Below are 18,041 nucleotides of genomic sequence, written 5' to 3' on the forward strand. Positions count from 1 at the left end.
AATGATAGATAAAGATATGTTTATTGACACATATCCATCAGTGCGGCCTCCAATGCAATTAAACATGCAATTCCTCCAAGACAAAAATAAGAGTAGATCATAGTTCCAGTGCTTTTTCAACTGAACAAAACATGTATAAAACCATTTTGATTCTTGTGGAGGTATTTCCATGAGCATTTTGTCTCTCTAATTATGTACACTGCGGGGGGTTTGCATTAACGGGACATTACAACATCATAACTTTTAAACTTAGAAAAGGGCAGCCACTGACAGGCATTAGCCTACAGGTACACCATCCTGAAATCTATCATGTTGATAATGGACTCTTTGTTTTCACACACTATCGCAATGCATCCATATCCATAAAGAGGCAATACATATATATTCATCGATATATATATATATACTGTATATATATATATACTCAAACCAGAGAGGAAAATTCTGATAAAACCAAAAAGGATTTCTTTAAAAAATAAGATGGAAGAGTTAAGATTTGTCTTGTTTTGGAGATAAACGCAAACAGATATGGCGGTAAAAATCATTATCCAAACGTTAAGGCACTAGGTGGGCCAAATGCTACACCTGTTTAGTCTTCTACAAATAATTTACAATTCAAACAGTGCAGTTTTACATTTGTTAACTTAATGTTTTTCCTTTTGAACCATTTATCTATGAATCAATGTAAGGCAATACATTACAAAAAAAACATTACAAGAAAACAACTTATTACAGAAACAATGTACCCAATGAACACATAAAAACAAAAAAAATCAATGAAGTTTTAGGTCTCCTATATGCCATTACAACGGAATTTTCTTATGGCTTGGAGCAATAAAAATAATTATTATAATAAAAATAATGCATAGATTTAAATGATGATCTTCTTGCATGCTCCTTACTCAATACTCAAAATATCTAATACTCATTTCCCAATACTCTGTCCCAACCCTGATAACTGACTTGCAGAGTAACAAGAATAGAGGCAGAAGGCCACTGAAGTCCGTCGGATGAAGGCATCAAAGTCATTTTTAACTGGAAACAGAAGTATGCTTGCATTAGTATCTGCTTTTACAGACGGGGAAGGAAAATACAAAATACGCTTTCATCCTCCCCCAGGATGCACCCACCCACTCACCGCAGATTAAGCCAATACCTGCACTACAGTACCTCAGTGTTGACCATGTACATACATGCAAGAGTCCCAGCAAAACCCCCTTCAACCATCCCTTTCCCATCATGACTGTTGGATTATGTGGAATAAGTAACCCATGGTGCGAGTTCCTCCTTCTTGTTCAGGTCCATAGTTTGGTTACAGAAAAGTGAGACATCTTCTGGAGGCTAGAAGAGCTGTAAGAGAGTGTGTGTGTGTGTGTGTGTGTGTGTGTGTGTGTGTGTGTGTGTGTGTGTGTGTGTGTGTGTGTGTGTGTGTGTGTGTGTGTCTCTCTCTCTCTTGGGTTTGGAGGAAGGACGGGAAAGTGGGGGTGAACAGGCCTCAATGTCCCTGATGCCTCAGGTCTGACAAGTGTCCCAATTTTCCAGCGCTGGTCTTTTTTTTTATTGACTTTTCATAATTAATAGGGGAGGGGGGAGATTACAGAGTCCAAAAAAGAATCCAATGGGTCAGGTGGTTAGCTGGAAAAAAAAGAACAGAGACAGGTGTCCAGTAAAAGCACGCCAAGACATTTCTAACTCGGTTAGTACCCAGGCTAAGTTAATGAACGACAGGCAGAGCCACTGCAACTCCATTAACACTCATCATATTTGATAGAGGAAATGCAAACATTCATGTGGGCTAAACGCTAACAGCAGGGTTGAAGAGTGGCTATGTGTTAGTCGTTGAACCCAACAATACTTAAGCGCCAATTAGACAAAGTATCCCAAGTGTCAATTGGAAAGAACAACCCAGGAGCCAAGCAACAACCCAGCCAAGAACAGTGGCTGCTGTTAGAAACACCCATGAACACGGTTAATAAATACGCAAGGTCCAAATCTTAAGGACAAAATCTAAAAACCTAGACTGTTTTTTTTTGTTTTCAATATGGTCTGGAGGTGCTGTTGTCAACAAGTGCTGGATGTTGTATCTGCTGCTTGGAGGCTGGACTGCGCTCTGCTATAACACAGGAGATAAACAGCAGGTCATATGACTGACTTGACCACATCGCAGTCCACCAGAAGGGACAAAAATAGGTCTTCTGACTGGAGCACACCCTCACTAACTTGCAAAAAACATCTCAGTGACTCAAGTGCATGCCATGCTACTGTCTTCATATGAACATTTGTTGCAACTAGAACAAACAAAAAAAATTACTGGTTAAAAAAACATGGATCTAGAGAGACAGAATGTGAGGTTACCTTGGCTTTCCTGTGATGCTTTTGGGGTTCTTGCGGAAGGACTGGTTTCCTCCAGAGCGTGTGGACATGGTACGAGGCGAGGCCCTGGAGAAGGTGGAGGGAGGCGTCTTGGGTATCTTCTTGCCCAGGTGGCCGATCCATTTCTTCTGCTCATCTTGGGTCAGGGCCAACATGAGCATTTCTCGGGCAGAGGTCACATCGTAGTTTACTGCGGAGTTAAAGACACAACTCTTAGACACATGACCTCAGTCACCATGTGTTTCAAGGTCAACACAGAAAAAAAGAATCACACCCAGTGTGAGTAAGCGGTGCCTACTCTGTTTGATGAGTGTGTGCTGGTATTCAGGTCGTACTACTCTATTTAATGCAACTATTTACAGCTGTAGCTGTTTATGCTGTGCTCATACATACCCACGGACAGACAAACACACACAGTCAAATGTACAGTGGCTGGCACTGCTAAAAAACACCACTATGCTCAATAAAGCACACAACAAAAAGGCTCTGCAGTCAAACCCCAATTCATAATTAATGGTTTAGCTTGTCAACAGAATGAATCTTACAGGTTTTTGTTTCTGCAATGAATGGGTTGTTTCTAGTACTGCAATTATTGTTGAAGTTAAAAACAGGTATTTTTGATAGTTCTGAATTGCGAAAAGTTGCAAATAATGTTCAATTAAAAACCCTTTAGATTCAATCGTAAGCTTGACATTCCTAGACCACGGCTGCCACCAAAGCCACGTCTGCTGCTCCAGTATGTTACCTTTGCAAGGGGCGATAACGTCCTCCTTTTTGTCAAGGTGGTCCTTGTGGCACTTGACATGGCAGCGGCGACACTCCAGGGCGGGTGGAGGCTTGAACACGTGCCACAGTGGCTTGGCGCAGGCGTCGCAGTTGGAAGGGAAATGATACAGTGTGGGGATGAATTCATGGCCCTTGTGGGGAAGGCAGTTGGTCTTGTCCCCCTGAGGAACTGTCTCCATGTCCACTTCCTTCCTGCACTCTCCCTCATTGGCATAAAGAATCTGAACATGACAGAGAGACAGAGAGTAAGACTTTTGTTTTTACAAAACATAAAATATTATGCAATAATATGCTTTAGTTTTTTATCAGCTATGATGTGATACTGTAAATGCACATTGTTATGGGGAAAAAAATGATTGAATGAATGAATTACTTTGTCGTATCAGCAGCCCACCTCCTATGAGGTTCAAATACAGTACCAATGTGTTACCATAATAAGATACAATAGTCACAACACAGATACACACTGTCCAATTGGCACATACAGTATACCAATGCATAACAATGCTAATTTAACAACAATCTATATGGGTCTATGTAGTGCAACATGGCGGGTGGTTTCATGACCAACTGTGACTTTGTTATTTTTGCATGAAAGATGTCTATTAAATGTGTGAGAAGTCCAGAACAGGAAGGGGCAAACTACAGTACCTGGAATATCCTTGGAATCTCCTCCGTCTCAGCCCGGTACACGTCTCCCTGTGTAACTGCTCTCACATGGAACAGTTTGCTGTAATGCACCACAAACCATAAGCAATAAGGTATCAGTAACACGACTAATGCTGACAAACTGAAAAATGCAATCCTTCTCAACAGTCTGACAAACAAGTAGTAAGTTAGCACATAATAGGGCAAACTTGATGGTTATCCTTTAGTGTTACAACAATGTCCTCTACAAGGAAATATGGTTTCGAAAGTCAAAAGAACAGAGGAGAATAATAAAAGGATACTTACTCAATATCTAGTACCATAGATGGGTTGGACTGTTCTTTATCTTGTTCATCATTGTAGAACAGAATTTTCTTGCTGCTAACCACCACATACTACAGGCATAAAAAAGACAAGAGGACAATTGGTGTTGGCCTCAAGGGGCTGGCAGCATATTTCAATAAAGCAGTTAATGTGAAGGTTAATGGAGGAAACATTAAATCCACTTCACATACCTGCTTCTTCCATCCGTATCGCTTGATATTAGTACGATTAGGAATGGACAGCCAGCCCTCCAGTCTTGATTCTATAAAATGGCCCAGACAAGTAAAGAGAAGGTAAATATAAAAGCATTCTGCATGGACACTGTGGGGGGGAAAAACGCCATGCAGTGATTTAAATTCAAACTCAACTGCGATATAACAAAAATGTAAAGTGACAAAGGTTGCAAACTTTCAAAACAACAGGTGAACTCTTCGCAGAGTTCTGCAAGGGCTTCACTTTAATATAACTGAACTGGGGTAAGTGACAAGAATTAATGTAAGATATTCCATGCTGTTACTTCACACTCCCAATGCATGAGAACATATTATACAAACATGAGTTAAGTAATTGTTCTTTAGCATGTTAGAGCGGTTGCAGGACGTTTTCTTTATTTTTTGTGTGAAAAGGATTTATTCTAAATAAATTTGCATTAATTTCTTGTCAGTTCACCACAAGCTTGGTCACTAACTTCCTTCTGAAAACAGAACTGATATCCTCAGTGACGTGTACTATTGGCTATCTGGTAATTATGTTAAAGTGATACCAACTGAAAGTGCAGAGCATGCCTTTGGCACAACAAAAGCTACAGGGGAATAGTGGACTAAGAGGGGCTTGAGTGCCAACATGACTTTGTGAAGGAGTTTCTTGTTTCCACAGAGCACTACTTCTACTTCTGAGGTGAACATGCCACTGCCAACAAAAGAATAGGTGTTTTAAGTATTTGAAGCACACAGGACTGGAAATTAAAAAAGGGTGTGTTCAGTTTCCAGACACGTTTTGAAAGGTGCTGAGAGTGAACTGGTGTGTTCTAGTCTAAGAGCCTCGTCGGCTACGTTCAAACAATTTACGAAAGATTATTTCTCTCCCCACTCAGACAAGCTTCTTTCAAACGTGTTGTTGTTGAATTTCCTCACAAGGGACAGGGCTTTTGTCACCCCTGACAAAGAGAATGGAAAATAATACAAGAAGGCACAAGACACGAGCACACAACAGCAGCAGCAGTGCAGGCCAGGCACAAAGGCAGTCCTACACTCCAAAGTTACTCACAGAGGGGAAAGAATAGAAGTTACAAAGACAAGGAGAACCAACTGGACATGAGGGAAAATAAAGAGATGAGAGAAGGATTTAACAACAGACACCAGTAATCAATGACAGACCCTGGGACAAGAGTGTTCGCAAGTATTTACATTAGTTTGTTTTAACTTGTTTGGAGTTACACAAGGACAATTCCAATAGTGCCACGCATAGTTGGCAATCACACAAAAGTAAACCAAATTGAATTCCACATACTTTCCTGTGATTGTCAAGACTTTATGGCCCTCATTGTGTTGTCCTATGTGGCCAACCCACACCTGGTACTCCAAAGCTTGTCAACGCATAAATTATTTATTTATTAAAAAAAAAAGAAAACACCATTTGATAGAGGTCTGCTGACCTGCTAACATGGTTAAAATACACTCAAGGTTCCTAGCACTAGTCAACACATGATCCACAATATAGAACCTAGTATTACTCCACACAAAATAAATGAGAAAACAGCAGAGCATGTGACTGCAGTCGATGATTTTAGAAAATGTTAATGCCAATAAAAATAAAATCCCTATGTGCTTTGTACATAGTGCTTCTATGTGCTTCTGTCGACATAATGTAACCCACAGCAAAACATTACTGCGTTTCTTTTGGATACAGATACCATTCTCCAGTTTTAAAAATAAAACCTTAAGAGATAAAGACTGCTCTGTTGCTCCTTGCTCTTTGCACAGTTTCCTGTGTGGTGTAGTTTAGGGTGGGTAGCTATCCATTTTTATTCTTATGCACACAAAGATATACTTGGAACCTAGCATGAACCATGTCCCCACTTCACCAACCACTTGAAACCAATGTAAGAGTAGAATGGAGAGCTGTGATGAAACTAAGGGTGCGTTCATAAATTCAACTAGAGGGCGCCGGAGCGCACTTGGAATGCTTTCTTGTCATTCTGAAATTCTGTTCCTTTTTGGAAATTCAGAGCGCAAACAGCACACACATGCCCTAGCTAAGGAGACAGTTTGTCAGAGCATCATGGTTGAAGACAAGGAAATTAAAGTAAAATGCGATGGTTGTGGATTGTTTAGTGAACGAACAACGAAGTGTCATCTACATCATCTTGTTAGCTGGCTAAAAAGTACATTTTGCATATATTGTCAAATTAACGTTATATGTTATTTACATACAGTATTCCTTCTCGTCACAGTCTAGAAAATCCTCTAAAATGGTAGAACGTTATTTTACATCATTAATGCTTCCGTTTGCCATCTTGGGATTGGCTAACCAATTCCTGTTAATAAATTACAAAATATTTTGCGTCCTGCCATTGCTGATTCCTCAGCAGAGCGAGAGCAAGATTTACGAACGCACCCTAAAGTTAACTCTCAGACATAACAAGTTTAACATCCTGTAAACAATATTTGGGGCATTTAAAAGATGTACAAATGATTTGAAGATTTTCTTAATACCACAATTTATAAGAGGAAAGCGAAGGGGATGCTGTGATTGAAGTGTGACTGATATACGGTACAGTTAATCACACAGTTAATTAGTACACCATCACCCTGGTGCCTACAGTCACCAGTGTGTTGTATTCTACTGAGAGAACAATATCTGCTTATTAATTCAAAATAGTTATGGAGACATTTAATCTGCCCACGCTAAATTACAAAGTATCCAGAAAAGGCATCTAAAACACACTGAAAATAGTTACACCTGATGCCGATTCTAAAACCACCTTCTAAATCCTGACCTACATTTTCTGAAAATATACAACAACTAAAATGACAGAGGCGTTCTCAGATTGAAAATATTTATAGGTGTTCCAGATCTAAATGGGTTAAGACTATATTAGCATGTTAAAACGGCTTCCCTGCAGGATGCGGGCGGCAGCCCCCAGTCAACCCCAGCAGAGGCCCTACCTGCGATGTTGCTGTCCGTCTCGTCTGGCTGCAGGCTGGTAACACTGGAGTTGTCCATGCGAAGCTGCAGGTCGTTCAGCTTCTCTCGGAGCTGCTCGATGTCACTCTCCTTGCTGTCCAGCTGCATCTGCAGCTCGTTGCGATACGTGGACTCCTCAGACAGTTGCTGTGGGCAGAGAAGCACAGAGGGAAAGGTCTGACTCAAGTGGGTGTCTAAATAATGAAACTGGGCTTCGAGGTCCACTCAGATCGTTTCTTTTTTTTGTGAACCAGTGGTGGGTACAAATATGGAATCTCCTTAACTTAAGATTGGAAAATGTTATTATGAAAGGTTTCTATTTCTTTTCTTCATCTATAACCTAAAATGTATGGTTTATTTGCGAAATTGTATACATTTCTGGTTTATTTGTGGAATGGAGGACACCTCCATGTGTTTACTAAATAAAAGTTTTGGGTGTACAAATTCAGACTATACCAAATCTCTTTGCCGGAAAGAAGACAACTGTATCAATTGCTATCAGCGGTTTACTTTGCACTCAGGTGTTTCTAATCGATTATTTGAAGATTACATCAACCTGTTCACACTGTACATTTTACAATTGATCGAGTAATCGTGACACATGCTTTTTTAATATAAACTAAATGACAAAATAAAGCACCTAATCCCTATTTTATACTTCATCGTACATCGGTGTGGTGCAAAAATACCAATGTGATGCGTTGTGAGCTTGTAGATCTGCTATTTTATTTTATTTTAAATAATTGAAGAAGAAAAACACCCAAATTGATTAATTCATTAAAATATTATTTTTTCATAATCAATTAAATCGATTAGTTTGATTAACTGTTGCACAACTATTTTTCAATTTTCAGAGCTCAAACATGGCTGTTGAATTTGCTTAAAGTAATGAACTAGAGTTTGTGTCACTCACCGCTTGCATCTCACTCAGCTCCTTCTGGTACTTGATGGCCATGTGGTTGAACTTGTCCTTCTCCAGGTTAAGGTCGGCCTGCAGCTTGCGGTTCTCCTTCTCCTTCTTGCGTAGGTCGGCGGTGCTGCCCTTCTTCTTCTGGTCCAGCTTCATGTCCTTGCGGTTCATGATCTCCGCCAGCTTGTTCACTGCCTGATAGGTTGAAGGAGATACAAGTGGGCCATCAGCCATGATTCTCAGCTGGAGTTTTAACAATGTTTTATAACACAGGACAAGGATCTATACCTGAGTCTTCAATGTGCGCTCTGTCTGGAGGACCTTCTCGTAGCTGGCCTTGATTGTGTTTGCAATCTCCTCCTTCTGAGCTACATACTCTGTAAGGGAGACAGTCTCAGCTCAGTACGACATAATAACCACTTAAACCCTACAGTATATATACTTCATTGACTAGAGTCTCCCAGAGGTCTATACTTTTTTCACCTCCATACCAAATCTCTTTGACAAAAAAAATGACCTACAAGCTCGCAACGGCCCGCGTCGTGAGGTTGTAGATCAGCATTTTTTGCTAAATGTTTACCCTAGAATAGGGAAACTAGAGTTAAACATTTGTTGATATTGGGAGAGTGAGGGATGACAGACAAACATGGCCGCACCTTCGTCCTGTGTACGAAGCTTCTCATCAATCTCGGTCTTCTCCTTGGCGAGGTTCTCCACATCTTTGGTCAGGGTTTTATTGGATTCCTCCAGCTGCGGATGAATTAAGAGTTGTTTTACACGTCCCACCACTTGCAGCACAGACAAAAATATGTCTCATCAAATAGGTGTTGAATATTATATATAAATAAACACATGTGGGAGAGGGGGGAGATTGTGAGTGTGTTCACCCGTGAAATGGTAGCATCCTTGTCCCCATTCTCCTGCTTGTGTCTCGTGATGGCCTTCTTGTTCTCCTGGCTGAGCTCAAAGTATTGCTCCTCCTGCAGGGCCCTGGCCAACTGCTCTGACTCTGCCTTGGTCACTGTAAGGTCCAGCTGGGCGGACAGGGAGTCCCTTTTGGACACACACAACAAAATTGTGACATTTGGCAGGTAAACATGCATCATCGTCTCTTACCCTGTGGAAAGGGGTGGGTTATTCTTACAAGTGGTCGATTTTACCTAATTTTGGTTAGGTCTGTATACTTTATGAGATATTTTGTTTATGTATTATGGTTTGCCTGGTGACCGGACATCATTTTGGGACCTGAAATGCTATTATAAAATTATTAATAACTTAAGAATGAGCTGGTGGATTTTGGATGCTGCTGTGAAGACACATTTAAAGAAGGATTTTTTTTCTTTCAGTAATCGCAGTAGTTAGTTCAGTAGTTTGAACTCTGTCTTACCTTTCACTGTGCAGTTCCTGCACCTTCTTCTGAGCTTCCTGTACCTGACGGTTCTTCTCTTCAATCTCCTCTTTCAGCTCCTTGACCTGAGTTTTGTAAAGCGTCTAAGGGCGAAGAGAGAGACAGTTTAGTTGGGCCTTCATACTGGACAGAGGGAGTACTAGTAAGGTAGTAGGTGCCGTTTAACTTACAGAGAAATACTGTTCGGCCTCAAGCTGGTCCTGAAGTTCCCTCATCTGTCCCTCGTTGCCCCTGTATTGCCTGGTGAAAACACAAACCACACACACATTATTGCTACAGAATCTTTCATTTATTTTTATGTCAAGGCCCGCGAAATGTATATGCATTTGGCTGCGGGCCAAATACATTAAAATACATTAAAATACATTATTAAAAGATATAAAATATTTGTGCCAGGGGACCCCCGTGCAAGATTTGTGTTGATAAAATGATAAAATGTTGTTTTTTTTTAAATTCAGGATTTCTTTTTTTGGCGTAGCATTTAAAAAAAAAGTTGGTCATGGGTGGTATGGCTGACTTTGAAGCATCAAACAGTACACGCTCACAATGTCACGCATCGTGACCCCACTTCGAGAACCACTGCTGTAACTCATTCAACAACAGCGGTAAATTCAAAACACGGTCCTAAAATGTTCCAGTAAACATGAGGCAAATAGACCTCATAGCTGACCCAGGACCTGTGCTTAACATGGAACTACAACTGCAACCACTCCCAGCAGACACAGCCAGGGGATTAGCAAAGGGGTGGAGGGAGTTGGGACTCTGGGTAAGCCCTAATCCTGTGGTGTAAACATTGCCGGCGAGCAGCTTTGCCACAGTCACCCTCTAAGCTGGAATAATAGCTCTTATTTGAGAATAACAGGCAATTGTAGGACCATTTACGCCTCGACTTCCAAAGAGCCTTAGAGACCGGGCGCAGCAGTTGACAAAACAGGCAATTCCGTCTGGAGGCTGGTAACAGCAGTACAGGGCAGGTGGCAGATTGTTTCATGTGTTCAAGAATATAAAATAAATGCTTTGAGTCTTTAAAAGGGAATCCCCCCAAGACACTGACGACAGAATGGGGAACTGTAAATCAAGGTACTATTCTGTTCATTTTTCACAAGATGACAATAGTGAATTGTGTAAATGTTACCAAACTGAAAATTATCAGTCATTAGGGCAGATTGTAAAAGATGAATACATTCCAAGTGACATGTTCCTACCCCAATAAAGACCTGTGTGCTTTCCTCTTCTCACCTGTGTAATTCAGGGTTTCCGTTCCTGAGGAGTGTAACTAACTTCCAGCTAATGTCTATATTTATAATGTGTCGTGTAACCTCAGCATGGGATGGACCAATCATGTGTCATGACATGAAAATAAACAACTGATTCATGGATAACAGGTGCACAAAACAAAAGGGCCAAGGACTATCTCTATTCTCCCCCCAGGGTAGAAACAACAGAGATGAAATGGGGGCAGAAGGCACAACTCTACGGTAGGCAAGTCTGGGCAATATATTGATATTATATCGTCTGTGCTTTTCGATCGCAATATTGTGATATTTTACTGGTTATATTCACTTATGCCTTATTTTCAGAAATTGACAAACATTTTAGAAGTAGCTAAACTTTTGAAAGAACATTTATATCATAGTAACAATATCGTATTTGGTCAAAAGAATGTGGTGATATTTGATTTAGTCAACATCGCCCAGCCCTAACGGGAGGCAGGCCTGGCGGGAGGGTGGATTCTCACTTGGTCAGCTGGGCCAGCTGGAACTCCAGCGCACGCTTGCTCTCGAGTGCCGAGTTGATCTCCTGCTTGAGCTGCTTCTCCGAACCCCTGAGGCGCTCTGTGTCCTGGGAGCGGCTCCTCAGCTCGTTCTGGGACTGGAGACGCTTGCTGGACTCCTGCTCCAGCTGCACCCGCAGAGCCTTCACCTGGAGAGAGGGAACGGTGAGGTGATGACAGGACAAGTCAAGTCACTTTAAAAAAATATATGTGTAAAGCACATTTAACCACTTAACTTTCAAAAACAGCGTATATAGCAAATCTACAAGCTCACAACCTGTTGCAAGCTTTTAGATCCGCTATTTCCGCTAGTTTTGAAAATGTTTAACCTATTAAAACCAAGTTCCAACCAAGTTCATAGCACCAAGTTCCAACCAAGTTCATAGCACCAAGTTCCAACCAAGTTCATAGCACGGCACCGAGTGCCGCTCTATGAACTTGTAGATCTGCTATTATTTTTCAAATCTCGAACATTTGTGCAAATATTTGAATATATATATATTTTTAAAAGGGAACATCTTTGCTTCTGGGGGTCCCTATTACAAATTATTTTGAGATGGGAGTCGGCAGCCAAATGCATATAATTTTGGGATTCCTTGACAAATAGTCTGAGAACCACTGATATAGCAACAAACGTTTCTTCAGAAAGCTGTTCGGATTCAGAAGACATTTTGTAAAATTTCTGCCTACGACATGTCTAAAATAGGGACGGCAGGTTGAAAAGTTGCCGTCTTCACCTCATCCTCGAGCCTCTCTTTCTGCTTCATCAGCTGCTCCATCTTCTGCACCGACTGCTTGAGGTCAAACTCCAGCATGGAGCACTGCTTCTCCACCTCCACCACGCGGCACTCCGCCCGCATCCGCGCCCCGTTCTCTTCAGACACCTTGTGTTGAACAGCTGGGTGGGAGGGACAGGGACAGTAGGTTAGCTCACTTCACAGGGCTGCAACTGTCAATTATTTAATTAGTGATGATTCTATTCATTACTTTTTCGAATAATTGAATAAAAGAGACAGGAAAAAGGAAAGCAAAAAAAAATGCATGAATTCAAGGCTTCATGGGTTGTGTAATTGATGGAAAATAAGATTTTTTTTGGGTCAACTACTCCTTTAAGCCCCATCTAATACTTTGTTGTATAACAGTGTGAAATAGCGAACAAGCTCACTACACTATCACGCTACGGTGTCGCTTGCCGAAAATAACTCAAATTTAGTTTGTCAGTCAGTTATTGTCGGCCATAAACACTGTTGTGCAATGCAGTATAAATTTGGCATAATTCTACTGCGTCAGGAGTGAGCAGCAGAGAGCTAGACAATTCACACAAGACCACCGTAGCTTCTTGCTAGTCAGAAATACTGTGTACGGCGAGTAAGCAAACAACGTCGCACAAGGGTGAGAAGCTGAAGTGAGACATTGTTGTCAGTCTAAGGCAGTGGTTCAAAATTTTTCTTTATTTCAATGACCTCCATAAACTAAGTGCACAAACATTTCTACACTCTCAGAGTTACAGTTACAGGCCTGTCAGGGTCCATTTGAACCGCCCCCACCCCCCGCCCAAGGAACCCTGAGGGTCCCTGGAACCCACTTTGAGAACCACTGGTCAAAGGGAGAAGTGTGACGGGGTGAACACAGGAAAACAAATTTCCATATACTGTATACTAAACCAAGCAACCTTTTACATATTTTTCATCAGACGCTGAAATCACACTTAATAAGATTACACACATAACTACTGGGATTCAATAATAAGAGCTTGTCTGGTTCATATACTGTATGCTCGTAGAAAATACACCAATAGTCCAGCTTTTAATAAGCGGCAAGGCACAGTCTTGACATGCCACGTGGAGTGCAGTGCACTCCCTGAATTCCTGCTACCCAAAAGGCCCCTGGGTGCGAGTCTGTTCAAGTGGTTCTACTGCCAAAGGTGCAGGTGGGAGGAAAGAGAGCGAGACAATGAGGAAGATGAAGACGATGGGTGGGGGTAAAGAGAGTGAGAGCGCCAGGGAAATGAGGAGTAGACAAATGAGGAGGGGGGGGGGGGGGGGTCGGTGCTCTGACATGGGGAGGGGGGTGCTGGCATACCATGCATGGCAGCAGACTTGGCCTCCTCGATGGACTCGTATTTGTCGGTAAGCTGGGCTCGCGTCACCATGTGCTCCGTCTGCTCCTGCTCCAGACGCTGCTGCAGGGTTTTCAGCTTGTAGTTCAGGTCTATCTCCAGGTTGTTCTTCTCCTGTGAGAGGAGGGACAGAGAGATGGGGCAAGTGTCAAAGCAGGGTGATTGGCAAGCACACGTTTAGTCAGGTGAGAAAATAAACGTGGCTGCTATATGATGTTGCTGCTAAAATTATTTGTTGGCAGAGCAAAATAAAACACAAAAATAATCGCTGTCTCCCATTACTTGATAAACAGTTAGAACTGTAGAAGAACTGTTTAACTCATTAAGCCATGGACGAATTAAAAGCACCTGTCTGATATTGCTTAATTATTTTTAACTGTGCCCCGTCCTTGGCCTTTGACCTAATCTACATCTTCTGGACACAGGAAGTAAAATGTGGACTGCAGTGGTTCCATACCTTCTCCAGGTTGTTGCTCCTTTCCTGGGCCTGTTTGCGCTCCGTCTCTACTTTGGAAATGCTGACCTTCAAGTTCTTGTTATCTTCTTGCAGTCCTGTCATCCTTGCTGAGAATGGAAGACAAAAAGGCAAACTATTTACAGTATTCAAGGGTAAAGATGCAAATATCGGGGGGAAATTACTATTTCTAGAGCCCGATATATCAGCCATTATCTGACTTTTTTGACAACATTGGTATCAATGCATTTATTAAAAAAATTATACAGCCATTTAATAACAGTGGTCTCCCCGTATCTCCAGCTCATTAATAAACAGAAAATATATTTTCAGGTGCGTTGCAAATTTCATCCAATCAGGGGAGTACCCATTTACCAGCTTAAATGTTATAGTGTTCCAGTTTCACGTTTGTCTGTTCATTTCTGACTCATCACTTGACATCCCAACTTAGAAATGCATTTTGTGTTTACTAAAGACCTAGAGAGTCAGGGAGACCCCTCTTACCGAATAAACACTCTATAGCAATTATTACTCACTCAGAATGTAGAGCCATTTAACACTCATTTATTTTAGCAAAAAAGACCACTTACTGCACCTTTAAAGCAGCATATTTTTGTATGGCAGACTTTCCTGTCATCACCTCTATTATTATTGCATGCTCCGTGTCAAAGTTGTCATACTGTACGTAGCGTACAGCTTCCATTTTACAGAGACTATTTCATTAACACTACAGATCTGTCCACATTTCAGAACACATCGCCTACCACTTCAGTACATCCTATGAGGTTTTTCAAAGACTTGTAACCTATAAAATAAGAGTGTTGGCTGACAGATTAATCAGAGGCCAATTTAACTGCTCTGGGCGTTGTCAGTGCCTGAGCATGTTTCAGATCAGTGGGTTAAAGTCATGGATGCCGACGGTTGATATTACTGGGGGTGGAAATTTCCACAGCTGTCTTGCACTGGCTCAAAAGAGGCAGATTAGTAGTTTTAATTGAAGATCTGGAACCACACTGAGGTCATTTTCTTTCTACATTTTAAATACAGCCTGTTTTCTGGATCTATTTAGTGTGCCATCCTGCATCTGTCTTTTTAACCAAACAAAAAATGCAGGCAATGCAAACTGTGATTTATCCAAGCCACAGTCAGTGAGCAAGCCCCAGTCTTGCTACAATATTTGTGTGCATGTGAGTGTTCTACTCTCCGTCATATCATTCCTTCATGCTTTGGTAATAATTAGCGCAATAAATCACATTTGAAATCAATCAATCATCCTCTGGTACCTTGCAGCTCTCTGATCTCCTCAGAATCCTGGCTGTAGTTCCTCCTCTCAGAGTCTAGTGTGCTCTGCAGCAGCAGCAGCTCTTTGTCCAGCTGGGCCTTATCCACCTCCACCGCACGGATCTTCTCCTGCATCTCCCGGTTCAGGCTCTCCAGCTGGCTCATGGCCTTGTCCTTCTCCGTGTGACTCTTCCTCAGCCGCGCCGCCGTGTCCGACTCTGCCCGTAGCAGGTCGTTGGCTTCCTCCAGCTGTCCATCAAAGACACAAAAAAGAAAAGGCAGGGGGGAATGTTAGATATCACTAGGAAGAACTGGAGTAGAGAGAGAGGCTGACTGAGCCACATTCAAACAGGTTGAGCCATCAGGATGCCCTGAACTGTTATAGTCTAATACTTTTTTGTGTTTGCTGGGTCTCGGAAGCATTAGACAATGTAGTTGTTCCCTTCTCAGTTTTTCTTTTTCTTTACATATTATGAAAAAAGAAAAACATTCCGATTGTTAAAAAATGACTGGAATGATATCCATGTTTTTCCATTTGTTGCAATTGGCAAATTTTGAGGTCTGGAAGGTTCATACAAGTCCTCCCATTTAAAAAATGTACCACTTAACACATTATGCAACATCAATACTGATTTCAAAAGTGAGACATTTTCACATAATAAATTAATATCATATCTCAAGGTGTTGCAATATGGTGAAAAGTAGAAGCATGTGCAGCTCCCAATCTTGGAACTGTATCGGGTGCATGTTGAGTATCAAAACAAACAGAATACCACCATTCACGGATCAATACTTCTATTTATTGAGGACGAATGCGTTTCAGAAAAAAGCCATTATCAGCGTGCTGAAACACATTACTGGTGATAGCTTTTAGCTGAAACGCTTTCATTCACCCATGAGGAATGGCATGTTTGTTTTAATTTGTTGCAATGTTATGAACTCATGTAGATGATTCCCAGGTAAAGAATATATCTTTATCATTTTTATCATTTTATCGATGTAGCTACAGCAACCCATGTGCATACCTGATTTTGAAGCTGGGTGATCTTGTCATTGGAGGCCTGGGAGTTTTGGCTGAGCTTCCTCGAATCTTCAAGCTGCTCCTTCAAAGTAGACACTGGAAATATTCAAAGAGGACATGGATCACACATATTAGCCTCATTTAAGCACCTCTTTGTTACTCACTCACAGCCTCCTTTAGACAAAATAAATCAGTACAATATTACCCTGGGCGCTGGCATTGAATGTTTACTGCACTGCAAGCAAACATCTCTTCGTACAAATATGTGATCCTAGATTAAAAACAACTTAATGACTTGTGAATGAACATGAACTTGTGAATCCTCTTAGTGCAGTCGTCGCCTATAAGACAATGAGGGCATTTGCATGGTTTGCTGTGTGACCAGAAGTGTAGCTGGCAGTGAGCAAGATGAAAGGGCATGCCAGGCTACCTTGTCACGCCCCAAGTAATCCATTTGGGACATTATGCGTGGGCCAGATCAAATGACAGTGAGAGGAATGGTTTAGTTGCTATGGGCACAACAAGGCTCAACACACGACAAAGACTGCACATTAAAGCACATGTCACACAACATCAAAGACATATCTTCACTATGTTCACACATGTGTTTTAACAAAGAAAAAGAGTCCGCACACCGTCTTAATGCTCCCGATAATTTAATGAACAGAGCGGTCAGATACAACGTTTCGGCCGATGTGGCCTTCGTCAGGTATCTTGATACCTGACGATGTGGCCTTCGTCAGGTATCAAGATACCTGACGAAGGCCACATCGGCCTAGATACAACGTTTCGGCCGATGTGGCCTTCGTCAGGCATCTTGATACCTGACGATGTGGCCTTCGTCAGGTATCAAGATACCTGACGAAGGCCACATCGGCCGAAACGTTGTATCTGACCGCTCTGTTCATTAAATTATCGGGAGCATTAAGACAGTGTGCGGACTCTTTTTCTTTGTTTATACTTGTTCAGTTGGATCCAGCACCCGTTGCAATATTTGGATGTGCGTGCACCACCTAACCGCCACACATGTGTTTGAATCACACATCGATAGAGCTTCTTTACCCTCATTCTCCAAATTGCGTCTCTTCTCCGCCTCCTGGTCGGCTTTTCTTTGGTACTCGGTGGATCTGTGCTGCAGCATCATCTTGTCCTTCTCCAGCAGAGACACGCTGGCCTCCACACTCTTCCTCATGTTGGCCTGTAGCAGGGATGAAACAAAAAAAACAATATATTAACTCCACAAAGCTTCTAACTACTTAAAGTCTGTTCTATACTTCATCGTTATTAAGCAAAAGGGCTGAGGATATTTTTGAGAATTATTGCCTATAATGACATGCCAAAAATAGGGACGCCATAACCAAATGATTTAGGCGCTTGATTGTAACATCAGGGTTGTGTGACTGTACTAACACCCGTACACCAGTATGTGCTGTTAGTACCAAAGTTCTGTCAGTGCAAATTTCTATTTATAATCCCGGTGACAGGTCCCAGTGACGTTAAATAGATGGTTCACCTCTTCATCCAGTTCTTTCATGATCTTGTCAAGCTTGGTGTTCGACGTCCTGGGGAAAACATGAATTTAAAAAAAGCATGTTTATCTTCTGTTCATTTCTTTTCAAGACATACTTCACATTGATCTGCCTTTGCAATTTTCCACATTATTCTTAGGACATGTACATTTGTGGGCAAGGTGACGGACCTGATGAATATTTATTTGGTTATTTATTTATGTTATGCTTCTAAAAAAGCTCTCACAA

General features: G+C 41.6%; 1 protein-coding gene across 3 annotated transcripts in view; it reads right to left on the bottom strand.

Annotated features, from left to right (window-relative positions):
• rock1 (Rho-associated, coiled-coil containing protein kinase 1) overlaps positions 1 to 18,041 on the bottom strand; it is a 42,279-nt gene continuing 24,238 nt past the window's right edge. Inside the window, exons 13-33 of one of the 3 annotated variants that reach the window (XM_084058645.1) lie at positions 17,798 to 17,846; positions 17,347 to 17,482; positions 16,289 to 16,380; positions 15,266 to 15,512; positions 13,986 to 14,092; positions 13,492 to 13,642; positions 12,147 to 12,307; positions 11,374 to 11,558; positions 9,806 to 9,875; positions 9,615 to 9,718; positions 9,115 to 9,280; positions 8,884 to 8,977; positions 8,516 to 8,604; positions 8,231 to 8,422; positions 7,299 to 7,464; positions 4,323 to 4,393; positions 4,114 to 4,202; positions 3,811 to 3,889; positions 3,119 to 3,380; positions 2,356 to 2,563; positions 1 to 2,110 (exon numbers count right to left, since the gene is read on the bottom strand). In XM_084058645.1, coding sequence (XP_083914771.1) covers positions 2,062 to 2,110; positions 2,356 to 2,563; positions 3,119 to 3,380; positions 3,811 to 3,889; positions 4,114 to 4,202; positions 4,323 to 4,393; positions 7,299 to 7,464; positions 8,231 to 8,422; positions 8,516 to 8,604; positions 8,884 to 8,977; positions 9,115 to 9,280; positions 9,615 to 9,718; positions 9,806 to 9,875; positions 11,374 to 11,558; positions 12,147 to 12,307; positions 13,492 to 13,642; positions 13,986 to 14,092; positions 15,266 to 15,512; positions 16,289 to 16,380; positions 17,347 to 17,482; positions 17,798 to 17,846 — 2,767 coding nt within the window. In that variant the 3' untranslated portion in view covers positions 1 to 2,061. Of the gene's footprint in view, positions 2,114 to 2,355; positions 2,564 to 3,118; positions 3,381 to 3,810; positions 3,890 to 4,113; positions 4,203 to 4,322; positions 4,394 to 7,298; positions 7,465 to 8,230; positions 8,423 to 8,515; positions 8,605 to 8,883; positions 8,978 to 9,114; positions 9,281 to 9,614; positions 9,719 to 9,805; positions 9,876 to 11,373; positions 11,559 to 12,146; positions 12,308 to 13,491; positions 13,643 to 13,985; positions 14,093 to 15,265; positions 15,513 to 16,288; positions 16,381 to 17,346; positions 17,483 to 17,797; positions 17,847 to 18,041 lie in introns of all 3 variants that reach the window. The other 2 variants (XM_084058644.1, XM_084058646.1) reach the window with 2 other exon arrangements.

The sequence above is a fragment of the Gymnoscopelus microlampas genome, assembly GCF_963454915.1.
Source record: "Gymnoscopelus microlampas genome assembly, chromosome: 5".
Taxonomy (NCBI): domain Eukaryota; kingdom Metazoa; phylum Chordata; class Actinopteri; order Myctophiformes; family Myctophidae; genus Gymnoscopelus; species Gymnoscopelus microlampas.